General features: G+C 67.4%; 1 protein-coding gene across 3 annotated transcripts; it reads right to left on the minus strand.

Moving 5' to 3' along the window:
• Positions 1 to 248: 248 nt before the first annotated feature.
• ATP8B2 (ATPase phospholipid transporting 8B2) lies at positions 249 to 25,836 on the minus strand. 3 transcript variants are annotated; one of them, XM_054010849.1, is made up of 28 exons: positions 25,634 to 25,836; positions 20,124 to 20,191; positions 19,175 to 19,233; positions 17,867 to 17,980; positions 17,521 to 17,619; positions 17,171 to 17,232; positions 16,860 to 16,932; positions 16,541 to 16,611; positions 15,607 to 15,686; positions 14,337 to 14,495; positions 13,998 to 14,086; positions 13,410 to 13,606; positions 10,448 to 10,656; positions 9,973 to 10,016; positions 9,586 to 9,751; positions 9,274 to 9,462; positions 8,726 to 8,841; positions 8,325 to 8,489; positions 8,118 to 8,229; positions 7,721 to 7,826; positions 7,441 to 7,597; positions 6,958 to 7,141; positions 6,010 to 6,233; positions 5,223 to 5,306; positions 4,526 to 4,771; positions 4,065 to 4,203; positions 3,502 to 3,632; positions 249 to 2,966 (listed from the first exon to the last, which is right to left on the minus strand). In XM_054010849.1, exons 2-28 carry the CDS (start codon positions 20,152 to 20,154, stop codon positions 2,682 to 2,684), a joined length of 3,591 nt encoding a protein of 1,196 aa, XP_053866824.1. In that variant the 5' UTR covers positions 20,155 to 20,191; positions 25,634 to 25,836; the 3' UTR covers positions 249 to 2,681. The 3 variants fall into 3 exon arrangements, 2 of the variants coding, with proteins under 2 accessions (XP_053866824.1, XP_053866823.1); XM_054010848.1 differs by lacking the exon at positions 25,634 to 25,836 and adding an exon at positions 24,469 to 24,610; XR_008442936.1 differs by lacking the exons at positions 249 to 2,966; positions 3,502 to 3,632; positions 4,065 to 4,203; positions 25,634 to 25,836 and adding an exon at positions 24,469 to 24,610 and having other exon boundaries at positions 4,755 to 4,771; positions 7,738 to 7,826.
• Between the last annotated feature and the right edge of the window lie 453 nt (positions 25,837 to 26,289).

Genomic DNA, 26,289 nt, shown 5'->3' on the forward strand with positions numbered 1-26,289 from the left:
TCAGCTTGCCAGCTGCCAGAGGGGCGCTCGCACTGCAGAGCCCGGCCTGCGTGCAGGTGACGGCCTTGCACGGAGACGCAACAAACGACCTGGTCCTGTATCTGCAGAGCACCCAGGGCCGGGGATGTGAGGAGTGGCCCGGTGGCAGGGCTGGGGGAGTCGGGGGCAAGCAGCAGCCCTCAGACACGGGCAGGGCCTTGGCCCCCTCCCCTTTCACGCTCAGAAAACAGAGGCTACATGAGACGATCTCAGAAAGAGACGTTTTTATAAAAGGCTATTTTTTTTCTCTCTTTATACCCATAAAATGATACAATTCTGCAAGTATAGAAATGTGTAATAAATTATACGGACTGCTCCTCGGGCCCGGCCCAACGCCCCCTTCCCCCCCCGAACAAACAGAAAGAACCAAAAATAGATACTCTAGCACACGAGCGCCCAGCCAGCTCCCAAACAGACAGTTCCTCTTTGGTATAAAAGTCAGACTCCGGGGGCTGCTCCAGCCCTCGCCCCTTCCCAGAAGGGCTTAACACAACGACAGCAATGCCCGAGGATACTTCGACCTTCCAGAACCCAGCCCCCCGAGGGACTCTAGCACTTCACAGAGAGGAGGGAAACCGAGGCACAGAGCCCATCACAGCCGGGAATAGAACCCAGAAGTCCTGGTTCCCAGACCTCCCCTCCCCCGTTCTAAGCACGTGGGTAGAGCTCCGTAGTCACCCCCAGCAGCCAGGAGCTGTAACCCTTGGGGGTGCCCTGTGACACCTCCCCCCCACCGGAACCTGCCCCTGGCTTGCAAGGCCCCTCACCTTCAAAGGCAGAATGGGATGGGGGGCGTGAACACTGGGTCCTTCTCCCCCCCCCCCATCGTATTTGGCACCCTGCACAGACAGATCAAGGGGAGGGAGGCGGGTGGATCAGGAGGCATCCCCTGCACAAGACTGGCCTGGGCCCATTGGGCCCCCTCCCCAGGGGGCCTTTTCACCCCTCTGCCTCCAGCTGGATCCCACCTCACTGGGGCCGGCCCCTGAGCTGATCCCCATCCTAGGGGCCCCGGGATCTTTCCCAGCCTGGCCACAGCCCAGGGTCTCCGACATCCTGCAGCCTCAAGCAACTCTACTTCCGAGGGGCCCCCCAAGCTCTCGGGACCCACAGCAGCTGGGGGCACTGACAGCAGTGAGCCGGGCATGGGCAGTGTGCGTGCCAGGGGGTGGTACCGGTGGGGAGGGGCTGTGCAAAGGACAGGAGGAATGCATCACAAGAAGCGTGCGGAGGTGAGCTACGAATACGTGTGCGAGAGAAGGGCCGTGTACCTGCCAGTGCTGCATGAGGGGGCGGCCAGCAGGCTGGGGGAGCATGGGTGGGAGGTGGATGGCTGGGGAGCCCCAAGGAAGGTGGCTCAGGAGACACCCCCCACCCCCGCCTATTCCCAGCACAGAGGGGAAGGGAAACAGGGCCCAGAACACCAGGCGATTGTGAAAGGCTCCCTGGTGCGGGGAATGAATCACAATCAGCCCGTCAACAACGCTGACCCCAGGACCCGGCCCCTCGCCTGAGCCTCTGGCACGCAGCAAAGAACTGGGGTGGGGGGGGTGGTTCCCCTTTCGAATCCATCAGCTGGGCTGGTCCCAGGACCTGGGCAGAGGTTGCACGAGGCCAGAGCCAAGCTCCACCAGCTGGGGGGTGGGTGGGGGGGGAGAGAAGTGCCAGCCAAGGGTCCCATGGCTGCGCCGCGCCCCCCCCCCCAAGCTGGGAGACCCTCAGGGCTGCCCCTGCAACCAGGAACCCCCAGAGCCCAACTTAGGTCAGACATTGGGTGTTTCCGTGGCCTTCCCACCACGGTTTTGCTCTGGTCTGTAACAGCTCCCTAGGGCCCAGTTCGCTCCCCAGCTCCAGGGGCCACAGCCCTCCAGCCCAGGGGCGGGCACTGACTGGGCGCAGCACCCAGGGGGTTGGGTCTCCGCCCAGCCATGTACGGTTTCACCATGTGTAGAAACCAGCCGGGGCAGAGGAGGGCCCAGCCTTGCGACAGCACCTGCCCTGCTCCAGAGAGGGCAGGGCCCATAACGCCTCCGTGCCAGGGCATCCCTCTCCCAGCCCAGGGTCCCCCCACCCCAGTCCATGCCCCCTCTGGGGCACCCACGCAGCCCTGGGACTCACGCTGCCTGTGTGGGGAGAGCATCTGTGCCCCTCTCTGCTCAGCCGGCTCCTCCCGAGAAGCAGCCAGTGCCGGCGGGGACAGAGAAGTCACTTTGTAAACGTGGGGGCTCCGTTTGCTGCTGCTTTTCTCATTTGATAGATAGAAAAAAGACACATGTGGCGGCGGAGGGGGCAGGGGACACGCTGCCCGGCCCGGCCTGGCCCTCCCCGTGTCTCCAGCATGTTACATTCGCGTGTGACTCAGGGTAGCTGGACACTCCGGGCGGGTGGATGTCCCGATACAAGACGCTGCCGGCGCTCTCTGCGCCCGGGCTCCGGACGGGGGCGCCGCGCCGGGGCTGCCGGACGGGGTTTTTTTGGTTACACGGTTGGCTGTGGTCCAGACGACGCCTCCAAACCTCAGCACCTGGAGCGCCTCCCCGGGCGCCCCTACCCCTTGCCAGCCGGGGTCCGCGTGGGAACAGCCGGGGGCACTGCCGGGCCGTCCAGCCCCTGGCGGGGGTGAGAATCGGAGCCCCCCAGCCTCACCCCTTGAGCGGCTTGTCGGCCCCCCCGCTGGGGCTGCTGGCGGTGCTGTCTCCGCCCTTCTTCTTGCGCAGGGTCTCGATCCAGCTGGAGCTGGAGCGGGCGGCGAAGCTGGAGAGCGCCAGGGAGCTGAGCCGCATGTTCTTGCCCGACATGATGAGCTCGCCGAAGCCCTCCTGGTGGGAGAAGGCGTAGCCGGAGCGCCGCGAGCCGGCACGCCCCACCCGCCGCATACAGCGGTGCTGCGCCCGCTGCTTCTTCCGCACCAGCTGGGTGTAGCGCACCTGGGGGGGGGGGGGGGGGCAGAGTCAGGAGCCCGGCCAAAGACCCCACAACCCGCCCTCCTGTGAGACTGCAGGGGAAAGGCCCAGCCAGGGTGACTGGTAGCCTGCCCGAGATGCCCCCCCGTCCTCCCCTCCCCAGGCAGCTCCAGAACAAGGCGCTGGTCGGAGAAGGGGGCAGGAGCGTTGGGGACGTTCCAGTGAGGGGGCAGTAGCCTGGGGTGGGGCAGGTGGAGCTGGCCCCTGCCCCACCATGAGATCACTCGGGGCAGACAACTCCCCCCCAACCCTGGCCGAATGGAGATGGATCCGGCCCCCATGCTCCATGGCGAGGCCTTTCCCTGCGCTGGTCAGAGGGAGCACTGCGGGGCAGCCCACCTGCCCTCAGCCAAGCATGGGGCGCTGGGGGCGAGGGACGTCCGATCTCTGGGGAGGGGGCCCGCTCCGCAATGGGGTCGAGGGATGGCCGATCTCTGGGGAGGGGCCGGCTCCGCAATGGGGGACGCGCGAGGGTCCCGGCTCGGCTGCACGCGCTCACCGTGTCCGACAGCTCGGGCTTCAGGTCTAGCTTGAGGAAACGGAAGGCCACGACTGGCATGATGCAGACCACGGTGGTGAGGGTGATGGTGAGCCAGACCGTGGGCTGGGCCAGCGTGTTCTGGGCATTACCTGGGCATCAGGAGGGGGAGAAACCTGAGAGCCAGGCAGGCAGGGGGGAGCGGCCTGCCCCATTTCCCCTCCTCCCGCGGCAGGAGTCAGCAGAGATATGAGGCCGTCACCGGGGTGTCCCTCGGCCCCAGTGCTGGGGGAGCAGCAGAGCTCAGAGGGCACTGATCGGGGGAGAAGGGGCACCCCAGCAACCACTGCCCTCGCCTACCTTGGGGAGCCCCCCAGTGGGGTCAAAAGTGAATTTCCCCCCAGGTCAGATTGGCAGGCACCTTGGGGGGGGTCCCCTTCCTCTGCAGCGTGGGGCGTGGTCACCGGGGTACGTCTCATGCAGTCGGCCCCTGGCGTCGTGGGGACCTCGGGGACACCTCGGTCCCGCCTGCCCTCTGCCTGCGGCCCCCAGCCCCCCGGGCGAATGCAGCTGCTTGGACTCACCCACGAAGCGGAACTGGTTGGGGAACATCTGGAAGAGGCCGTCGCTGTGCATGGCGAAGAGGATGGCGAAGTACACAGCCAGGCTGCCCCAGATGAAGAAGTGGTTGATGGCCGTCCAGAACCCCGTGTCCAGCCCAATCTGGGGAAAGAGGGGAGAGCTCAGGGGGCAGCGCAGACCGGCTGCCGAGCCAGGCAGGGAGAGCCGATGGGCAGCCCCAGGGCAGTGCCCTCGGTCCCCCAGTGTCGCACAGGCCCACCGCCCTTCACCGCGCACTCCGCCCAGCACCAAGATGCAGCCACCTCTGGGGTGGGGCACAGCAGCTGTTCAACAGCTTAGATCCAGGCTCCTCCGCTTCCCGGGCTAACGAGAGACACGTCGGGCTGGAAGGGACCCGAGAGGCCACGGAGGCCGAGCCGAATGCCGGCACCGCACGAGCCGGGGCTAGACGGGGGCAGCCCACCTGCACGCTGACCACGATCACCAGGGAGGTTGCCACGGTGACAGCGAAGGACTGGTAGTCGGCCAGCTGGGCACCGTCGTCGCGGGTGGCGTCGGCGAAGACGCCGTAGGGGATGAAGAACATGAGGACGGAGGTGTAGATGCCCTGGGCGATGCAGATGAAGAACTCCCGCTTGTTGAAGAGTAGGTTGAGTTGGCCCGGCTCGTAGAGCTTGGGGTACTCCATGCTGCGCTGCTCCGTCACGTCCTGGGGGGCATGGCAGGGGTGAGCCTGGGGACCCCCCGCCCAGGAGCAACCCTCTGCAGGGAGACTGAGGGCTGGACAGGCCCTGGACCGAGCCCACCTCTTGCCCCTGAGGAGGGGTCCCAGCAGGGCAGACGGGTCCCATGGGGGGAGGGAAACTCGCCCTGACCCCACCCAGCTGGGTTAGGGCCCACAGTGCCCAGGGTCCCAGAGATGGGGGAGCCCAGAGCCCGCCTCGGGCTGCTGCGGCCCTTCCAAGCGGCACCCCCAGAATTCCCTGTGTCCCCACCCGCAGCCCCTCTGCAGGGTGGAGGCTCCCTGCTACCATCGCAGGCCACGAGGCTCCATGAGAACAGGAGACAGGCTGGGCCCCCCCAGCCAGCCACCCCCCGCCTCACCCCAGCAGGAGCAGATCTCCACCCTGCCCCAGCCCCCCTGATCGGGGGAGACGTACCTGGTCGAACACCCCCATGGCGAGCACAGGCAGCGAGGTGTAGACGATGTTGTACAGGGTGATGAAGTACTGGTCATAGACCGTCTGCCGAGAGAGAGGGGGGGTCAGGCCGGGGGGGCGGGGAAAACACCCCTGCCCCACTGCACGCGGGAACGGGCAAGCAACTCGCTTTCCTGCCTTGGAGACACATGCGCTCCCCCCAGTCAGACACCCCCCGGCTCTGAGCTCCCCCCACACAGACACCCCCCAGCTCTGTGCTCCCCCCAGCCAGACATGCTTTCCCCCGGCTCTGTGCTCCCCCCAGTCAGACACCCCCCGGCTCTGTGCTCACCCCTGGCCATCCCCAAGTGCCGAAAGACCCAACGACCAGCCGGTTTCTCTCTGCCCCCCCCCAATGAACCAGCCCAGGGCAGGGTGGCCAGAAGGGAGCTCACCTGGGGCCTGCCAGTCCAAAAGCACCAGCCTGCCCTGCCTGGGCATCCTCCAAGCTCTTCCAGCAAGGCAGGGAGGATTTAGCCATCGCAGGCTGGCGCTGGGCTGCCCCCGGGACCCCAGCACTACACTCTGGGCCCCAGTCGCGTTGCAGCGGCTGGAGCTTTCGCCCGGGTTCAGTGCCAGCTGCTGACCCACGACAGGCTGGGCACTCGAGGCCCCAGCACAGCCCCCTCCCCCATCACCCTGCAGGGCAGGGCCTGTCCCTCCCCGTGGCCACGCAGCACCCGGCATAGCGGGGCCCTGATCGGCCCCACGGCCTCAGGTACCCCTGCCCAGCAGCCTGGCACCGCACCTGGGCTGAGAAGCCGCAGAAGAAGCCGAACCAGAAGTGGACCATGGTGAAGGCGAAGTTCTTGTAGAAGAAGTAGCAGAGGAATTTGCACATGCGCAGGTAGGACCAGCGGCCGTGCACCAGCAGGAGGCGCTGCAGGAACTTGAACTGGGAGAAGGAATAGTCGGAAGCCAGCACGGCCTGGATGCCCTCCTGCCCGCTGATGCCCACGCCGATGTGGGCAGCTGTGGGGGGAAGAGACGTGTGGGTCAGCAGGGAACTCAGAGCAGCCCCACACAACGCCCTGCAGTGGGAGAATGCTGCTGCCCTGCCCTGCCCTCCCCGCCCGGCCCTGACCCCGGCCCCACAGGCAGAGCCCCTCCCCACCCATTCCCACCCAGCCCAGCCCCAGCCCCACAGGCAGAGCCCCTTCCCACCCCAACCATCCCCTTCCCTCCCCTCCCCCTAGCCCCGGCCCCACGGGCAGAGCCCCTCCCCACCCCAACCATCCCCTTCCCTCCCCTCTCCCTAGCCCCGGCCCCACAGGCAGAGCCCCTCCCCTCCCCCTAACCCTGGCCCCATCCCCATGGGCAGAGCCCCTCCCCACCCCCTAACCCTGGCCCCATCCCCATGGGCAGAGCCCCTCCCCACCCATTCCCACCCAGCCCAGCCCCAGCCCCACAGGCAGATCCCCTTCCCACCCCAACCATCCCCTTCCCTCCCCTCCCCCTATCCCCGGCCCCACGGGCAGAGCCCCTCCCCTCCCCTCCCCACCCAGCCCAGCCCCGGCCCCACAGGCAGAGCCCATCCCCTCCCCACCCAGCCCAGCCCCACAGGCAGAGCCCCTTCCCACCCCAACCATCCCCTTCCCTCCCCTCTCCCTAGCCCCGGCCCCACGGGCAGAGCCCCTCCGCTCCCCTCCCCACCCAGCCCAGCCCTGGCCCCGCAGGCAGAGCTCCCCGCGCTCACTCTTGATCATGCTGACGTCGTTGGCGCCATCCCCGATGGCCAGCGTCACGGCCTTCTTGTACTTCTTCACCAGCTCCACCACCTGGGCCTTCTGCAGCGGGGTGACGCGGCAGCAGATCACGGCCTTGCAAGCGCAGGCCGTCTCCAGGAACTCCAGCTCCATGTCGGCCTCCAGCGCGTGGGCCTGTGGGGAGGGGCACGGACGGGTGAGCGGCAGGGAAGTGCCCCAGAGACCCGCTCCGCTCACAGGGGAGGGGGCTCACCTGGGCCCAGCAGGGACACCCAGCGTTGGGGGCAATCAGGGACAGCAAGGGAGCAATGGCAGGGGGTTACCGGTCGGGAGGGGGGCACCGGCAGAGTTGGGGGTAGGGTAGGGGGGAGCCGGGGCTGCGGGTCAGGACTGAGGGGCACCAAAAGGGGAGAGGGGAGTTTGCCCTCGGTAACACTGCTCCCCTCCCTGCCCAGCATTGCCGCGCCCCTTACCAGGCTGTGCCCGTTGATGACCAGGGCGTACTCGCCCGCGATGGCCTCCAGCACGGAGGTGAGCCGGGACGCCGACGAGGAAGAGGCGAGTTTCTCCTGGCAGGAGAAGCCGTTGCCCATGGAACGCGACGAGTCCGTCATCTTCTCCCGGGCTTTCCTGGGGGAGAGGAGACGGCTCAGCCGGGCTCGTCAGCAGCGCAGGGACCGGGATGGGGCGTCTTCCCTGCTCCCCCCAGCAGGCCCTGTCCCAGGCCCCCCCGAGCCCCTGCCCACCCCTCACCTGAGCTCCTCCCGCACCTCCAGCACCGTGTGGCCCGTCACGATGAACACCTCCGTCATGTCGTCCGTCAGCATCTTGCAGGAGTAGCCGATGTTCACGGCCGTCTCTGGGGAGGGGAGACGCGGGCTGAGCTGGGGAGCTTGTGCCCGAGCGCTGCCCCTCAGGCCCCCTGGGGAGCCCCCCACAAACCAGAGGGGATCAACTCCCCCAGCCCACTCCCCCTCTGCCGCACCCCAGACTTGATCACCCCTCCCCCCGTGACCCTGGCCATCAGATGCCTATGGGTGGTCCTGTCCCCCAGGCCAGAGGGGCTGGGTGCTCTGGCAGCAGAGACACCGGCAATGCCAGCCCAGAACGGCTCCCCTCCACCCAGCCCCCGGCGCAGAGCCAGCCTCACCTTGCTTGTCCCCGGTCAGCACCCAGATCTTGATGTTGGCCAGCGTTAGGATGGCAATGGTTTCGGGGACGCCCTGCTGCAGTTTGTCCTCAATGGCGGTGGCCCCCAGCAGCTGGGCAGAGAGAGGAGACACAACAGTGATTCTGGGGCACCGCCTCGCGCCATGGGCCCGGCCTGCCCCTCGGGCGGCGCTCCCAGCCCACCTACCGTCATGTCCCGCTCCACCTCCTCGTAGAGCCGGGCCAGCCGGTCCTCACGGCCCTCGGAGGGCGTGCTCGCTCGCAGCAGCTGCTCAGCCCACTCCTCGTAGTACCCGTCCTCCAGGTCCTTGTAGGCCAGCACCAGCGTCCGCAGCCCCTCGCCGGCGTACTCCTGCGGGACAGCGGGTGCGTCAGCCAGACGGGGGCCCAGGCCAGTCCCAGCGCGGTGAGGATGGGGGCCCCCCAGCCAGCCCTGCGGGGGGCAGAGTCTGGCAGGGACGCCCCACAGCAGCACCCAGGACCCCGGGTTGATTTGAGGCTGCCCGGTGATCCACCCAGCCCCCAAAGGATCAGGGCCCCCGGCCCCCCGAGGGCCCGCTGCGGCCAGCGCCCGGGACCCCCACTCACATTCAGATGGTCGGTGGTTACACTCAGCAGCTCGTGGTGGGCCGGGTGCAGCCGCTCCAGGAGGATGGTGTCGGCCCCTTTGCAGTACAGGCGGATCCGGCCCTCGGGGCTGCGCACTGGAGGGGAAGGAAGGAACTGCTGGGACATGCAGGGACCAGAGCAGCCAGAGACCCCCGAGCCCAGCACTGCCTGGGCCCAGCCAGGTCAATGTGCTCTCCCTGTCAGGGTCAGGCCCTCGGAGCTGAGGGAGGGGAGAGGGGAGCGTCTCTCGGGGGGGCAGAGCCCCCCGTGTTCTCCAGCCCCACCCTGCTCACTGCATGGGGCCCGGCACGCTCGGCGACTGGACCCCCAACCCACGGGGCAGCAGGAGCCTCTCCACAACCCCCGGCTCCCAGTCCCTGCAGCCGAGCCCCCTGTGCCCCCAGGCAGACACTGCCAGTCCCCACAGGACCCTGCCCCGCCGCCCTCTGCCCCACTGGTCACAGGATCCCCCCCAAGTCTGCCCCATTCCCCACCCCCTCTGTGCCCAGTCGCCCGGCCCAGCTCACCGATGACGGACATGCGCTTGCGGACGTTGTTGAAGTCCAGGATGGCGAGTAGCTGGTAGGTGACGGCCCGGCCCAGCTCCTGCACCGTGATGGTCTTGGGCGTGCGTGAGCGGAAGACGAAGCTGAAGTTCCTGGCGGCCGTGACCAGCGCCCCCTCGTCCGGGGACTGCGCCTTGTAGTACAGCTCCCCTGGGGGGCACGGCGGGGGGGGTGTCAGTGCTGGGCCTCCACCACCAACGCCCCCCATGGGAGACGGGCCGAGCTCCCCTGCACCCCCAGGGGACAGCCCGAGCCCCCCGGGAGGCCACCCACCTTCCTTCCTCTCCTCGGACATGACGGTGTGGCAGAGCGAGAGCAGGCGGAAGAACTCGTGCACGTGGGAGTTGCCGAGCTGCACGGCCTGCAGCAGGCTGGCGTCCCAGAACCGGAACCGTGGGTCGGCCAGCGGGTTGAAGGAGAAGTCGACCGGCTCCGTCCTCTAGGGAGGGGGAGAGAGTTACCCCCCCCGTCCGGCCCCTGCCATGGCCAGGGGCACCCCAGAGCCTGCCCTCTGCCCAACATGGAGAGGCCTGGAGGGCAGGGCTCCTCCTTGAAATGCAGAGACCACCCCCTGCATCCCAAGCCCCCTACGGAGCCCATCTCCCTGGGACTCCCCACTCCATCTCCGTCACCTCCCCCCCGGGATGGGGTAGCTCGTACCTCCCCCAGCTCCGCCTTGTGCCCGAGCACGTCCAGCACGTCACCTGCAAACGCAGAGGGCAAAGGGTTAACATGGAGACACCAGCCAGCACAGCACAGCGGGGGGTGGGGGGGCATGCTGGGAACCCCACCCCACAGGAGCCGCGCTCTCCCCAGGACAGAGCCGCCCAATGGAACGAACAGCTGCCCCCGTCCCACCCCCCACAGACCGAGAACAGATGGACATGGGGGGAGGTAGCTCCTTTGGCAGCAGCCCCCCGGGGTGCAGCAGCCAGAGCGGCTGGTCCCCCCAGAGCTGCTGCCTGGCATCCGCACGTCGAAGCTAGGACGGCCCTCGCAGGGAGCTGGGGTGCACCCCACAGTAAGTGCCCCAGGGAGCAGAGGGGCCTGACCTGGCGATGGGGAGCGCCCCCACCAGGGCCGGGGGAAGACATCCTCTCCCCCTCCCACTGCCCAGCCCCCCGGCCCGGCTCACCGTAGCTGCGCCCGTTGATGGAGCACTTGCTGAAGACCATGATGTTCTGGGTGAGGGTGCCGGTCTTGTCGGAGAAGATGTACTCCACCTGGCCCAGCTCCTCGTTGAGCGTGGTGGTGCGGGCCTCGGCCGGCGTCTGGCGCTGCGCACAGTACATCTTCTTGTCCCAGTTGATGAAGTAGCTGTGGCCGAGGCGGATCACTTCCACGCTGCACACGGGGAGGGAGGGGACACAAGGCTCGGCACGGCTGGGCGGGCAGCACCCCCCGGGGGAGCAACTCGCTGCTACCAGCCGGGAACCCCACAGCACCCCCGGCGCGTCCATCAGCTAAGCCATTTCACAGGGTCGGCACTTACCCTACATCACCCGGAGCTGGGGCAGAGCCGGGGAGAGAACCCAGGAGTCCTGGCTCCCAGCCCCCCCCTGCTCTAACCCACCAGGCCCCACTCCCCACTGGAGGGATAGAACCCAGGAGTCCTGGCTCCCGGCCCCACTCTAATCACTAGACCCCACTCCCCTCCCAGAGCTGGGGAGAGACTCCAGGAGTCCTGGCTCCCCGGCCCAGTGCCCACTTTCTGGACCACACTACCGCCTCCTACATTGGTTTCCGGGCCCCCCCACGCTCATACTGACCAACACAGGCGAGCGCAGCCCCTTGGCCGTGGTCTCTGGCCGGCCAGCAGGAGAAGCGCCGCAAGCCGAGAGGCTCAGAGGAAGGGGGGGTTCGAGTGGGAGTGAGGTGCAGCAGCAGTTGACCCCCCAGGAATCCTGCACCAGGCCCGGTGCTAGAGCCATGGACTAGGGGTGCCCCCATCCCCCCGGCAAGTCCCCCTGGCTCCCCCAGCAGGAAATGGAGGGGCTAGGCTCGGGGGCAGGGCGGGCGTGACCGGTTCTTACCTCGGGGCTAAGGGGACAGAACCATGCTGGGGAACGAAAAGAGAGAGAAATTAAAAGAGAGAGAGAAGGGGTGGCAGGGGCAGGGCGAGATGGGCACCGGCAGCTGGGTCAGACAGAGCCGCACGGAGCCAGGCCCGGAGGGACCAGCAGGATGGGACGGGCAGCTCTGTGCCCCGGAGACGCCGACTTGTTCCTCCACCAGAGAGCAGCAGCACCGTCCTTCCCCAGTACCCCCACACAGCCCGGTACCCCCTCCCCAGCACCCCCAGCCCAGTACCCCCTCCCCACAGCCAGATACCCCCTCACACACAGCCCAACACTGTCCTTCCCCAGCACCCCCCCACAGCCCAGTATCCTCTCCCTAGCACCCCCCCCCGACAGCACCCCCACACACAGCCCGGTACCCGCTCCCAGGCACCCCCACACACAGCCTGGTATCCTCTCCCTGGCACCCCCCCCACAGCCCAGTACCCCCTCACACACAGCCCAGCACTGTCCTTCCCCAGCACCCCCACACAGCCCGGTACCCCCTCCCCAGCACCCCCAGCCCAGTACCCCCTCCCCACAGCCCGATACCCCCTCACACACAGCCCAGCACTGTCCTTCCCCAGCACCCCCACACAGCCCAGTACCCCCTCCCCAGCACCCCCAGCCCAGTACCCCCTCCCCACAGCCCGATACCCCCTCACACACAGCCCAGCACTGTTCTACCCCCTCCCCACAGCCCGATACCCCCTCACACACAGCCCAGCACTGTTCTACCCCCTCCCCACAGCCCGGTACCCCCTCCCAGGCACCCCCAAACACAGCCCGGTACCCCCTCCCCAGCACCACCCCCCACAGCCCGGTACCCCCTCACACACAGCTCAGCACTGTCCCTCCCCAGCACCACCACACAGCCCAGTACCCCCTCCCCGGCACCCCCAGCCCGGTACCCCCTCCCCACAGCCCAGCACTGTCCTTCCCCAGCACCCCCCACAGCCCGGTACCCTCTCCCTAGCACCCCCCCCGACAGCACCCCCACACACAGCCCGTTACCCCCTCACAAACAGCCCCAGCACTGTCCTTCCCCAGCACCCCCCACCACCCGGTACCTCCTCCCCGGCTCCCCCCAGCCCGGTACCCGCTCCCAGGCACCCCCAAACACAGCCCGGTACTCCCTCCCCAGCACCCCCCCACAGCCCGGTACCCCCTCACGCACAGCCCAGCACTGTCCTTCCCCAGCACCCCACACACAGCCCGGTACCCCCTCCCCTCCCCAGCACCCCCACACACAGCCCGGTACCCCCTCCCCTCCCCAGCACCCCCCCACAGCCCGGTACCCCCTCCCCAGCATCCACACACAGAGCATGCTACCCCATCACACACAGCCCAGCACCATCCTTCCCCAGCACCCCCACACAGCCGGACACCCTGTCCCCGGCACCCCCCCCCCCGACACAGCCCGGCACCACCCTTCCTGGCACCTCCCCCGCACATACACAGCCCAGCGCCACCTTCTGCGGCACCTCCACATACAGCCTGGTACCCCCTCCCTGGCACCCCCCCCCCAATACCTACACATACACACACACACAGCCAGATACCCCCTCCCCAACACCAGCCCCCACACAGCCCAGAACCCCCCCCCCCGAAACACAGACAGGTACCCCCTCCCCGGGTGCTCACACACACAGAGCCCGGTACCCCCTCCCCAACACCACCACACACATAGCCAGGTACCCCGTCCTCAGGCACCCCCCTCAAACACAGCCCGGTACCCCCTCCCCAGCACCCCCCTACACACTCAGGTACCCCTTCTCCACTGGACTCTTGTCCCTCCCCCCATCTCCACCACCCCACACTCCCTGGATTCCCCTCCATGCACCCTCTTTCCCTGAGCCCCCCAATCACAGGCCCCTTTCTTTGGGCTTCTATCCGTATCTCCCATGTGCCCACCTCCCTGGCCTTCCCAGGCTGCCCCACCGGGCCTAGGCTTCTGCCCCCCAAGTGACGGTGTCCCCTGCCCCAGGGAAGCGCCACGCAGGAGCCCGGCAGCAGCCCCCAGCCCCACGTGCTGCCTACCTGACGTAGAGCGAGATGGGCACCACGGTGTTGAGGATGATGATGTAGGACCAGAAGGAGAGGAAGCCGGAGAAGAAGGCACTGTTCACCGCCACGTCCCAGGGCAGGTAGATCTGGAAGCAGGCTCCCACCTCGTGCTCCCAGATGGCATTGCCGATGGCCAAGATTACCCCCATGCAGACCAGGAACCCGAAGATCTGCCAGAGGGAGGGCAGGGGTCAGAGCTCAGAGAGAGACGGGCACTGCTCCCCCAGCCTGATCGGGGCCGCGTCCCCCAGCCCGGGATCGGGGCTGGCTGCACCCCCGGGGGCTGGGGCTTCTGCGGTTCTTTGAGCCATCCCAGGTTTAAAAGCTTCCAGGAACGTCATGTCCTGGCACCTCGGCACCACTAGAGGGCAGCCCCAGGGGGGAGCGATGGGGGGGGGGGGCGCTCCGGGCGCCACACGCTGTAGCCGAGACGGGCGCTGCTGCTCCACGGGGTAATGGAGCCAGCACACGGCAGATCTTCCACCCGCCCAGGACGTCTCCTACCTGCCGGGCACGCCCCGGGCGTCTCCCCGACCCACAGCCCCTGTCCCACCCACGCACCCAGAGCACCAGCGTGTTCATCAGCCGGTCGATGCTTGTCCTCTTGAACTTGGTCCGCCCGCTGTTCTGCATCAGCTTGGTGTCGGGACCTGGGGGGCGGGAAACACGTCACCGGGAGCCCCGTGGGGGCCCAGGGCCTCGCCCCCACCCCAGAGCCCCCCGGGACCCTCCCCTCCTGGCCCATGCGGAGGGACCCCGCTGAAGTTCTGCCTGACACCGGGCCGCCCGTAGGGCCGGGAACAGCCCCCTGCATGGGGAGGACTGATTAGACGGCCGAGCCGGCCGTGGGACGAGGGGACAGGCCCCGGCGTTAACACCCCCCCCCCCCCGCGCCCCCACCTGCGAAGACGACGAGGCCGAAGCACCACTCGGTGTTGCGAAGCATGCAGCCCCGCAGCAACATGTTCTGGTTGCTGAGCTGGTATTTGTTCTCCTTCCAGTACAGGGTCCCGCTGAACTTGTCCAGTTTGTTGTTGGGGGGCTCGCAGATCACCTCACCTGGGGAGAGAGCCAGCAGCCTGGTACCCCTCAGCTCAGCTCCTGGCACCGCCCCGAGCCCCACAGACTTCGGGCAACCCGGGCGCGGGGGCTGGGAGCTTCATTCAGACATTCCCGGCCCCTCCCAGCAGGGAGCGGGGCAGGAGCAGTGCTGGCTCCGCGGATGAGCCACCTGCACCTACACTGAAGGAGATTCTCCCCCCCACGCCCTGGGGACAGATACAGCTGGCAGGAGACGGCAGGTCTATCACCCCCTGTCTGACCATCTCCTCGGTACTCGGCCCCAGGGGGTTGGCACTGGCCTGGCTCCTGCGAGGTGTGTGTGGGGGAAACAATTTCAGAGCGAGGTGCCGTGGGAAGGGAGCAGGGAGCTGCCCCAGCCAGGCTGAGAACACGGACACCCGCCAGCCAGCCTGTGTTTCCTGGCCGGAGACCTCCAGGGACCAGCCAACCCCGAGAGTTCCTGGCAGAGGGGCCGCTGGGCTCAGAGACTGTGGGAGCAGAACCGGCCCAAGGGGACTCCGCCAGCAGGGGCTGGCTCATGACAAGTGGGTCCCAACTCTCTGGCCGGGACAAGCGCTGCAGGGACCAGGCAGGGGGGGAGAAATGCCGGGGGAGACAGGAAAGTCACTGGTTACTACGGCCAGGCTATAAACGGCGTCTGACGTGTTTCTTTTACCTGTGGCCTTACAGTCCCAGATCCTTAGGCTGGCTTGGGTTGGTCTCTCTCCCTCGAGCTGTTAAACCAGCGTCAGGCTGGCTTTACTCCAAAGCTGCCAACGTGCCTCGTGCTAAGGAGAGTGTCGAACTTGGGGGGGGGAACCAGGGACCTGGGTGCCACTGGGGGGTGCTGGAAGCTGGGGACGGGGCACTCGAGTACCAAAGTGGCTGTGTAAACCGCTGGGCTGCACTGGGAAAGGGGAGGGCTCCCGGAGCGCAGCGCCTGTGTGGCTAGGGAGAGTTTCCCCTGGTGGGCACAGACTGGGCTCCCTCCCGCTGTGAGCAGGGAGTAGGAATTCACCCCAACGCCTCAGGGAACCCCCCCAAAGCACGTCAGGAGAATGCAGAGAGAGAGGCTGAGCGTGCAGGGCTCCCCGGCCCCCGCACTCACCATCAAACTGGGCCAGCTTGCTGATGTCCCCCAGCGCCGAGGTGACAGGAATGGCCTGGCGCACTTTCATGTTGGTCTCTCTGGAAGGAAGAGAGGCAGCGTGGGCTGGGGCCCGGACACCTGGCCCGTTCCCTGCCCAGCCTGGGTCTGTCTCATGCATGTAGTGCGAGGGCTGGGGACAGGCTGTCTCCTGCTGCGACGCCCCTGTCCTGGCCAGCGGCCGTGCCAGCGCAGGAACGGCCTGCGATCGCGCCGGGCAGCAACTCACTGGACTTGGCGCTGCCAGCCCAAGCGTGCCAATGGGGGGACGAACTGCTCCGGGGCAGAGCTGTGTCACAGAACTGGCCAGGGCAGCCTGGCTGGGTCCTCACTCAACCCCCTGCGGGGATGGAGGGGCCATAAAGACCGAGCAAGTGACGCTCACCCCCGGGACTCTCCTGAATTCAACCGGGCCTGCGGGAGCTGACTTTGGGGAGAGACACACAGCGCTCACCCCAGGGGTGGAGCCCACAGCGCCCGGCTGCGTGGGACGGGGGCCAGGCCAGCCGAGAATTTAACCTTTATTCGGTGGGCGAGTCTCAGACTCCCCACACTGGGCTCCGGGCCCAAGAAACCCAACTGCTCTGAAACCCATGCCGGGAGCCCTGCCAGCACCGGGGGATGCCTGGACCCAGCAGGGCCGCAGGCGTCTGGCCCAGTCGGACTCGCTGGGCAGAGCTGACGGGGCGAAGCAGGAGGGCTGCAGCCCAGAGGCTCCGTCTGGGAGGCGCTGAGGCCCCAAACTGCCCCTGGCTTGCAGATCCTGCTGGCTCTGAACGGCCTCGCCGACGGATGCAGCATCCATGCTGAGGGTGCCCCCCACGCCCCTCGAGGCTGGGGTCCTGCCCCCTTCGCCCCGTGGCTGGCCGGGCGGAGGAGAGGCGAGGTCACTCACCCGTCGAGCTCGGCCGTCTCGATGTAGCACAGCCCATGGGGTTCGCTGCTGGAGAGGAGCAGGAGGTCAGCCTGTCGGGGGAGAGGAACGGCCAGCGCTGAGCTGCCATCGGGGTCCCTGCCACTGGGGGAGACGCAGGCCCCTCGCCCGTCCGAGACCCAGACAGGCCAGCCCGCGCCGGCTGCCCAGAGCGCCCCTTGCCAAGGCGGCAGGCGCTAGCGCATTCCCGGGGGAGGACGAGGGGAGAGACTCCTGCCCCCCACCTGGAAGGCAGCTCTGGGTTGGGGGCTCCCCACACAGGCCGCGGGGCCGGACTCACCGCCACAAAGTGGTTGTTCTCCAGCTTGATGATGTCTCCGACACGCACGTTCATCCACTGCTCCTGCTGGAGGCTGTGGGGGCGTGAGGAGCAGAGTCAGGGGGGCCAGGGAGCAGGAGGCCCCCCCGTTATCTCAGCTGTGCCCCAAGGCCTTTCCCCCCGCCACCCTTCTTCAGAGGAGGCCTGCTCCCTCCCAGCCCCTCTCCCTCTGTGCCGGATGCTGGGGGGCAGACAGCCCATCTTCAGCTGGGGAACCTGCCTCCCTGTGGCCCCCCAGGGGCTCCCCCAGGCCGGGGCCCCGGGACACTCACGTTCCGTTGATCAGCACCTGAGATTGGCGATTGTTCACCTGGTTGTCGCTCTTGTGGCGGAACTGGAGGGGGAGGGCAGAGACCTCGGTCAGGGGATCCTGGGAGGGGCCCCATTCCCCCCACCTGCCCCCAACACGGGCTGCCGAGCCTGGGCCTGGCCAGGAGTGGGGGGGGACAGCGGCTTGGCCTGGCAGTACCCGCCCCCCTGCCCCCGAGTAGCGTCCCACTCCATCCTGACCACACACTGGACCGCGGACCCAGCTCCACCCCCATGCCCAGGGGCAGCTGGAGGGAATGCTGCTCCCCCCCAGCGCCCCGCCCCCCACCCCGGGCACGGCGGGGGCACTCACGTAGTCGTCAGTGGCATCTTTGACAGCTGTGATAGTTAAGACAAGAACCAAAGGCACGATGGTGGTGAACCAGGAGAGCGAGGAGATCTGGGGGATCAGCTAGAGAGAGGGGGGTGGGGTTAAACACAAAGGGCACCCCACCATCACCGCCCCGGGGACCCGTGCAGGGAGGGATGCTGCATGCAGAAGGCACTGGACCCCCCTAACCTAGGCAGGGATCCCCAGCAGGGTTCCACCCGGGGGCCCATCCCCTCTGATCCCGATGGGACCCCCCACGCCAGCCACTGTATGGTACCCCAGGGAGGGAGGGACCGTGTCCCCACACCACAGCCCCCCTCCCCCCCACCTGCAGGATGAGGAGAAAGAGGAAATAGGTGTTGGCCACTTCCTGGAACTGCTCGAAGAGGTTGACGGGCAGGAAAGTGATGATATTGTACTTGGAGGTCTGGATACAGTTACTCTGCAGAGAGATGGGGGTGAGATGGGCAGGATTAGGAGAGACACGGACCACAGGCCCCACCCTGAAGGGCCCAACCCCACCCATGGGGACCCCCCACGAACCCCCCCCAGCTCTCCTAGATTCCGCTCGTTCCAAGATTCAGAGAGGAGGAAAACCACTGTCTGAGCTGGCAGCTCGGACTCCTGGGTTCTGGTCCCAGCTCTGACTCACAGGCATGTTCTGGCCCTCTCTCGGCCTCTGTTTACCCCCCTGTACATGGGGGAGGGTATCGAGAGCCCCAGGAGGGAGGACGGGGCGAACAAGCAGAACCAGCGTCACTTGGGCACCACCACCTCCCAATGCCAGACACCCCCCAGACCAGGCCCCCGAGCAGCAGCCCGGCTCCCGGGTCCAGCTGTCCTAAAATAGCACCAGGAAGAGCAAGAGGTTGGGCCCAGGGAGCAGCTAAAAATAACCTTTCCCTGCCCCCTCCCACAGCAAAAAAGGGGGGGAGGCCAAGGTGAGCTGCTCCCATCCCCCCACCGCAGCGCTGGCGGAAGAAGCTGGTTAATTAGCCAGACATGTAAATGCATCGGGGACTCCTGTGGGACCTCCAGAAGCCGGGGGCGGGGGGGAGGGTTTGCAGAGCAGGACCCGGGCACCATCCTCTGCCCGGCTGTGGTGGCAGCCCCACCCAGCTGGGACGTCCAAGTGCCTTCAGCGCCGCGTTATTAATAGATAGCAGCAGCAGAATTTTCTCATGGACAAAAGCCCATTTTTAGCTCCTACCCCCCCGACCCCTGGAGGAGTCGGGCGAGGACAGTGACCCACAATCCAGAACCACGATCCCCCACCAGCACTGCACGCCCCACATCCCCCAGGCCCCTCTGCCAACAGGGCCACCACCCCCAGCCCCGCATTTCCCCGGCTGGGCCCCACGCCCCCAGCCCCACGCGAGGAACCCAAGCCAGAGCCCGCCTCTGCAGTGACCCTGCGCAGGAGGAGAACAGAATTAGGGTTCGGGGACAGATGGGGAGAAACCTTTGGGGTGGGCCCCTCCGCCTGGCACTGGAGACAGAGAGTCTGTGGGTCACTAACCCCCACCCCATCAGCCATGCCCTGCAGCCCCGCCCCGCAGCCCCCTGCCCATACTAGCCGGGCCCTGCAAGGCGGGGGGCAGCCGCCGCACCCCCCTGTGGGCTCCGTGGCACTCACCGCATACTGGAACTTTTCGTTGTACTCTCGGGCGTTGGCCTTCACCCGCCTTTCTTCCTCTGCAACAGAACCCGGGTCAGCCGGAGCCCTGGCACATGCCCCCCGCCCAGGGCCAGCTCCACGCACCAGCTTAACAAGCAGGTGCTTGGGGCAGCCAAGGGAGAGGGACGGCACCAGCGGCAATTCGGGGGCGGCAGGTCCCTCACTCCCTCTAGAAGCGAAGGACCTGACGCTGAACTGCCCGCCGATCGCGGCTTTTATTTTTTTTTTTTTTAGTTGGGGCGGCAGAAATACGGGAGCTGTCCCTGCCCCCGCCAGGACCACTACACCAGCCCATGGCCAACGCTCTGGGTACAGAATAACCTTGATGGGACATGGGCCCACTCTCCGCCCCAGCTCTGCCGGTGCCCCTCACTCCCAACCTGCAGCCCCCAAGCTCTGCCGGGCCCTCCAATCCTGACCCACAACCCCCCAGCTCCGCCGGGCCCCCCAATCCCAACCCATAGCCCCCCAGCTCTGCCAGGCTCCCCAATCCTGACCCGCAGCCCCCCAGCTCTGCCAGGCCCCCCAGTCCTGACCCGCAGCCCCACAGCTCTCACCCCGGAGATTAAGGGAGTGAGAACTCTGTGCCCCAAGGGATGTATAAGCACTCCCTGCTCTCCAACCCCCACCCCCGGGCACACAGGAACCCGAACCCGAACCCGAGCTGCAGGCCCAGGGCAAGGGGGGAGAAGAGAAGCAATGTCTGTAGTGTACGTCCGACCCCATGGAACCCCCTTGGCACCGAAACCCTTCAGTGCCCCCAGACGATAGCCCTCCGCCCCAACGACTTTAGCCTCATTTAAATATTTAAAGGAACTCTGCTCCAGCAGTGGGTGGGACTCGCAGAAGGAAAATGTGACGCTCCCCATTACACGGACCCGCCCCCCGGGGCCAGAGGACCCCTTACCTGGGGGGTGTTTTTTTGCACACAGCTCCATGGCATCCACGTCCGGCTAGTCAGGCCCATGGGAGACCCTGCACCGAGGGGAAGGGGGAGAGAAACACGTCAGGAGAGCCAGAGACCCCCCTTCCCACCCTGCGGCTCCAGGACCCACCGCCCAGAAAGTGCCGGCAGCTTCTGTGGCTCCCCCCCCCGCCCGGGGGGCTGAGGGAGGGGAGGGAATTGGGGGTGATTGTGATCAAGTCAAACTGACCAGAGCCAGCACAACCCGAACCCCTCAGTGCCAACCCGCGATGCCCCCTCTGCCCCAAGGCCACCCAGAGGGGGGCAAGTGGGGCAATTTGCCCCAGGCCCCGCAGGGGCCCCCACGAGACTATAGTATGCTATAGTATTGCAACTTTTTTTATGGAAGGGGCCCCCGAAATTGCTTTGCCCCGGGCCCCCTGAATCCTCTGGGCGGCCCTGCTCTGCCTCCCCTCTGCACACAGACCTCTGTCCACGCTCCTCGGTCCCGACCTGCAGCCCCCTGCTACCCCAGCCCTGGCCCCGTCGCTCAGCAGTTGCTCTAGAACGGGGTCAGCCACCTTTCAGAAGTGGGGTGCCGAGTCTTCATTCATTCACTCTCATTGAAGGTTTCGCGTGCCAGTCATACATGTTAACGTTTTTAGAGGGTCTCTTTCTACAACTCTATAATATAGAACTAAACTAGTGTTGTATGTAAAGTAAATAAGGTTTTTAAAATGTTTAAGAAGCTTCATTTAAAATTCAATTAAAATGCAGAGCCCCCCCGGACTGGTGGCCAGGACCTGGGCAGTGTGAGTGTCACTGAAAATCAGCTCGCGTGCTACCTTGGGCACACATGCCACAGGTTGCCTACCCCTGCTCTAGAAAGTCCCTAGATGCACCCCAGTCTCTGTGCCTCCCCCGGGACTGGGCTGTAGACGCCCCCTTCCCACACACCAGCAGATAGTGCCGGGGATCCCATGCCCGATGGGGCCCGTGGGGAGTGGAGGCAGCCCCGGCTGGGGGAGCCTCCCCACCCAGCAGGGTGAGCGGACACAGCTCAGCTACGCAGCCCCAGGACACCGCCGGGACGTGCAGCCGGGAGCTCAGATGGCAGCCGCTTGCTTGTAGCCGGCCTGCTCCAGGCTGGGAGTGCGGGGGGCGCACAGCACAGGCCCCGTTCACACGCTGTCGACAGAGGCGCTTAGAACCACCACCCCTTGTGCCCAGGCCTGGCCCTCCCAACCTGCCCCAGACACACCCTGTGAGCCAGGTTACTAGCCGCACAGCTCTGCACATGGCCCCAGTGGAGACACGGAGCTCAGGGCCGGCCCCAAGGGTCTGAGACAGAACGATCAGACCAGGGGGTGATAGGGAACCACGCAGCCCCACGCATGGTAGCACCCAGGGGCTTGGCTGTTTCCTGTCCAGTGTCTGTGGGCAGCAGGGACAGCGGCGTCTGGAGCTCCTGCCCGGGGACGGGCCTGGCCCACCCCGCAGGGAGATGTCTCCAAGCCGCCCAGAGAGCCGGACCTCCAGGCATTCAGCTCTCATGCTGCCCAGGGAAGGGAGGTTGCTGGAGGCTGCTCCCAGAGACCCTGGACTCAGCCCAGGGAACCTGGCGCAAGGCCCTGTCCTAGATCTCTTGCACTGTGTCCTAGGAGCCCTGGAGAGGCTGCAGGCAGTTAGACCAGAGCCCCACATGGCTATGTCAGAGCCACTGACAGCACAGAAAGCACAGCCCCATGCACCCCACTCCCCTGCTCTAGCATCGCCCCAACTTCCAGAGGGGAAACTGAGGCATGGAGGCTGGCTGGCCCAGTGGTTTGGGTGCTGGTCTGTGACTTGGAGGACCTAGGTTCAGTTCCCAGCTCTGAGACAGTCTCCCTGTGAAGTGGGGAGGGTCTCTCTCTCCCTGGGTGTCTGCAGCCCCTGGCACAAGGGGGTCCCAATATGCTGCTGCTGCCAGCGCATCCCCAGCTCGGCTCTGACTCCCCTCCAGGCCCCCGGGGCTCCCCCTCCCCGGATAACACTGCCACGGGCCTCCATCAGGGACACACCCAGCGCAGGATGGAGCCACGGAGATGTCACCGAGGCAAGAGCCTGAATGGTGGGGAAAGGCCGCACAGGCAGTGGCACGGCCGGGCAGAGAACCCAGGCATCCTGGCTGCTCATCACACCCCTGCGTGTGGTCACGAGGTGCAGGCCAGCGAGCCAGGCCCAGCCACGACCTGAGAATCGAGCAGCAGCGACAGGAAGTGGAGGGGGGATGGGTCGGAGGCGGTAGGTGCAGAGACCACAATGAATGGGAGGAGGAGGGAGCCTGAAGCACATGGAGCCCTGCGATGGGGGGTGAGCGGAGGGCCCCCGCTTCACCCCCCTCCCTGCCCCATACCCACACCCCTGGGGACTCCACAGGTGGCAGCAGCTGGGCCTTGGGGGCAGAGACCGCCCCAGGAGGGGCTACCCAGAGCAGAGAGCCCAAGCCAAGGGTGCAGGGGCACCACAATCTAGTAGCCAGGCCTGGACAGGAGCCAGGACTCCTGGGTTCTATTCCCAGCTCTGGGAGGGGAGCGCGGTCTAGTGGGGGGTGAACAGGTCTCCTCTCCAAGCCCCTTACCCCCTGCTAGAGGCCTGTAACCCCTAGCAGGGCCGCCCAGAGGGGGTGGCAAGTGGGGCAATTTGCCCCGGGCCCCACAGGGGCCCCCACGAGACTATAGTATGCTATAGTATTGCAACTTATTTTATGGAAGGGGCCCCCGAAATTGCTTTGCCCCAGGCCCCCTGAATCCTCTGGGCGGCCCTGACCCCTAGAGTGTTAGGACCAGACAGCCCGGACGGCACACAGGGCCTCCGTCTCCCTCTGCCTGCACAGCGCCCAGCACCACAGGGCCGCGGCACCAGACCTCGCCTGCCTGGCTGCAGCTGCTCAGAGGAGACTGAGCTGGGACAGGGCCCCCAGCTCGCTTCCATTCCTGGCTTTGCCACCGGCTCCCCGAGGGCCCTTGGCCCCGTCACTGATGCCCTCTGGTGCCAACCGTAAAAGGGGAGAATAATCCTGCCTAGGCCCATTCAGATGGTGATGGCAGGGACTGCGTTTCCCTGGGTCTGCACAGTGCTGGCACAACGGGGTGGCCCCGATCCTCGATCGGGGCCCGAGCGCACCTGGCACAACAGGGCATCCCCGGGTTCTCGATCGGGACCCAGCCAGCACCTGGCACAACAGGGTGGCCCCAGGTTCTCAGTTGGGGCCCGGGCAGCACCTGGCAGAACAGGGCGGACTTGGGTTCTCGATCGGGGACCAGGCAGCACCTGGCACAACAGGGCGGACCCGGGCTCTCGGTCGGGGCCCCCCAGGTGCTACTCTGACACGCAGAATAAAACTAAAAGAAACAGCCTCAGGGGACCTGGCTGATTTCTACACCCAGGGGCCAGTTGGGCTCCCCCAGCCCCTTTCGTGGGGGCAGGTGAAGGCCTCCCCCCAAAAAACCCTCCTCCCAGGTTTAAATATGTCCCCAGCGCATTTGGAGCCAAACGCGGTGCGACTCCCCCGAGCTCCTCCAACAGGCGGACAGATGCGGGGGGCGCGGGCCCCACGTGGGGGCTGCGGGGGGGGGGGCGCTGCACTCCAGCTGGGGCTTAGAGCTCGGGGGATCTGGGTCCCCCCTACCCCGGCCCCGGCCCGGCCCCGGGGAGCGGCCCAGGCGGGGATGCGGCGCGGCCCGGGGGGGCTCTCCCAGCCCGGGGGACACGAAAGCAGATTCTGCTCCAGCCGCAGCGAGAACCAGAGCCGGGCCGCACAGGCCCCCCCGCGCCAAAAACCGGAGCGGGGCTGGGAAAACCCTTCGCCGCCGCGTCCCGCACTGCCCGGCGGAGAGACCGGGAGCCGGGATCCCGCATCCTCCTCCCCCTGCCTCCCCCGCGGCACCCCCCCGCCCCGCAGCATCCCCTCCCCCAATACCCCCTCCCCGCCCCGCAGCATCCCCTCCCCTCCCCCAATACCCCCTCCCCGCTCCGCGGCATCCCCTCCCCTCCCCCAATACCCCCTCCCCGCCCCGCAGCATCCCCTCCCCTCCCCCAATACCCCCTCCCCGCCCCGCGGCATCCCCTCCCCTCCCCCAATACCCCCTCTCCGCCCCGCGGCATCCCCCAACGCCCTCTCCCCGCCCCGCAGCATCCCCTCCCTTCCCCCAATGCCCCCTCCCCCCCGCAGCATCCCCCAATGCCCCCTCCCTGCAGGAGCCCCCCCTTCCCGCATCACCTCCGAGGAGCCGCTGCCTGCCCCCCCCCCAGCGGCAGAGACCCCCCCGGGGGGGCAGCGCCTGCCTCTGTCCCAGCCCCCCCTCACCTCTGCGAGCAGCCCCCCCGCGCTCCGTCCTTGCAGCTGCGGGGTCCGCCGGGGCGTGGGGGGAGGCGGCCCCGGTGCTGAGCGCTGCCCCCCTCGGCCGGCCCCGCCGCGCTCACAGCCCCATGGCGGCCCCCGCCGCAGCCCCAGCGCCTCGGTGCCAGCTCCGGGGGCCGGGGCGGAAGTGATGAAAGAGGCAGAGCCCGGCCGGCTGCGGAGCTGCCATGGGGGGGGGGGGGGGCAGGTTGGGGGGCGGGTTAACCCCTGGCGCGCCGGGGAGAGGCGGGATCCGCCGGGACCCTCCTCGGCTCCGGCCTGTGACCCGACCGGGGTCTGCGCAGAGCCCTGCTGCAGCCCGGGCCCCTGGGACCCCCGCCCGGCCCCCCGGCCCCTTCTCCGGCTAGCCCTGACCGGGTACCCGGCCCCCCGGCCCCTTCTCCCAGCCCTCCGCTAGCCCTGACCGGGTACCCGGCCCCCCGGCCCCTTCTCCCAGCCCTCCGCTAGCCCTGACCGGGTACCCGGCCCCCCGGCCCCTTCTCCCAGCCCTCCGCTAGCCCTGACCGGGTACCCGGCCCCCCGGCCCCTTCTCCGGCTAGCCCTGACCGGGTACCCGGCCCCCCCCCCGGCCCCTTCTCCGGCTAGCCCTGACCCAGTACCCGGCCCCCCCAGCCCCTTCTCCCAGCCCTCCGCTAGCCCTGACCGGGTACCCGGCCCCCCCCAGCCCCTTCTCCGGCTAGTCCTGACCGGGTACCCAGCCCCCCCAGCCCCTTCTCCCAGCCGTCCGCTAACCCTGACCTGGTACCCGGCCCCTTCTCCGGCTAGCCCTGACCTGGTACCCGGCCCCTTCTCCCAGCCCTCCGCTAACCCTGACCTGGTACCCCGGCCCCTTCTCCGGCTAGCCCTGACTGGGTACCCGGCCCCCCCAACCCCTTCTCCCAGCCCTCCGCTAGCCCCTTCTCCGGCTAGCTGACCTGGTACCCGGCCCCTTCTCCCACTAGCCCTGACTGGGTACCCGGCTCCCCCAGCCCCTTCTCCGGCTAGTCCTGACCGGGTACCCGGCCCCCCCAGCCCCTTCTCCCAGCCCTCCGCTAACCCTGACCTGGTACCCGGCCCCTTCTCCGCTACCTCAGGGAGCTGGTACCCGGCCCCCCTCAGCCCCCTGTGCTACCTGGCCTGCCCGGCTCCTTCTCTGCCTGCCGTGCTGTTGTGCCCTGTGGTCCCAGCGTCGCCGAGAGACAAGGTGGGTGAGGGAGGATCTTTTATGGAACCAGCCTCCATGTGGGGAGAAGCTTTGGAGCCAGGCACAGCTCTTCCCCCGGCCCGGCAATGCTGGGTGAGAGCTGGAGAGCCTGTCCCTGCCCCGGCAGAGCTGGGCTATCGCCGCCCCCACCTCGTCACATTCATCCGTCTCCGAACCGAACCCATCACCAGGCTGCTCCGGGCGGCACATGCTCAGTCCGTGCCAAGCCAACCGGCAATGCAGCCCCTCCCGTAACGCCGCATCGCCTGGCTCCTACGCGTGGTTAACGTCAATGGTCCCACCCGGGGCCACGCGCCCACCCCTGATCCCAGCCTGGAGCCGCAGTCCCACCCGGAGAGCCAGCTTTGGGTTTTACACCCTGTACAGTGCTGGTACGGCCAGCAGGGGACGCCCTCCCGCTGCCCACCCGGGGCACAGTGCCACCCACCCACGGAGATGGCAGCAGCTCTGGGGCATGACACAGACACGGCCGCTTTGCACGCCATGCTGGGCCGGTCGCCTCCGCCAGCCCCACACCCCCCCACGTTGGCTGGTGCTGTCCCTGCAGCCACCTCTGACAAGCA

Source organism: Malaclemys terrapin, chromosome 21, assembly GCF_027887155.1.
Source record: "Malaclemys terrapin pileata isolate rMalTer1 chromosome 21, rMalTer1.hap1, whole genome shotgun sequence".
NCBI classification, from domain to species: domain Eukaryota; kingdom Metazoa; phylum Chordata; order Testudines; family Emydidae; genus Malaclemys; species Malaclemys terrapin.

Excerpts from the sequence above, each read along its gene's own strand:
- ATP8B2 (XM_054010849.1), bottom strand. The coding sequence starts at position 20,154 with ATGGAGCTGTGTGCAAAAAAACACCCCCCAG. Across the intron at positions 9,463-9,585 it reads GTCCGAGGAGAGGAAGGAAG|GGGAGCTGTACTACAAGGCG; the intron begins GTGGGTGGCCTC and ends CGTGCCCCCCAG. Across the intron at positions 8,230-8,324 it reads AGGTGGAGCGGGACATGACG|CTGCTGGGGGCCACCGCCAT; the intron begins GTAGGTGGGCTG and ends CTCTCTGCCCAG.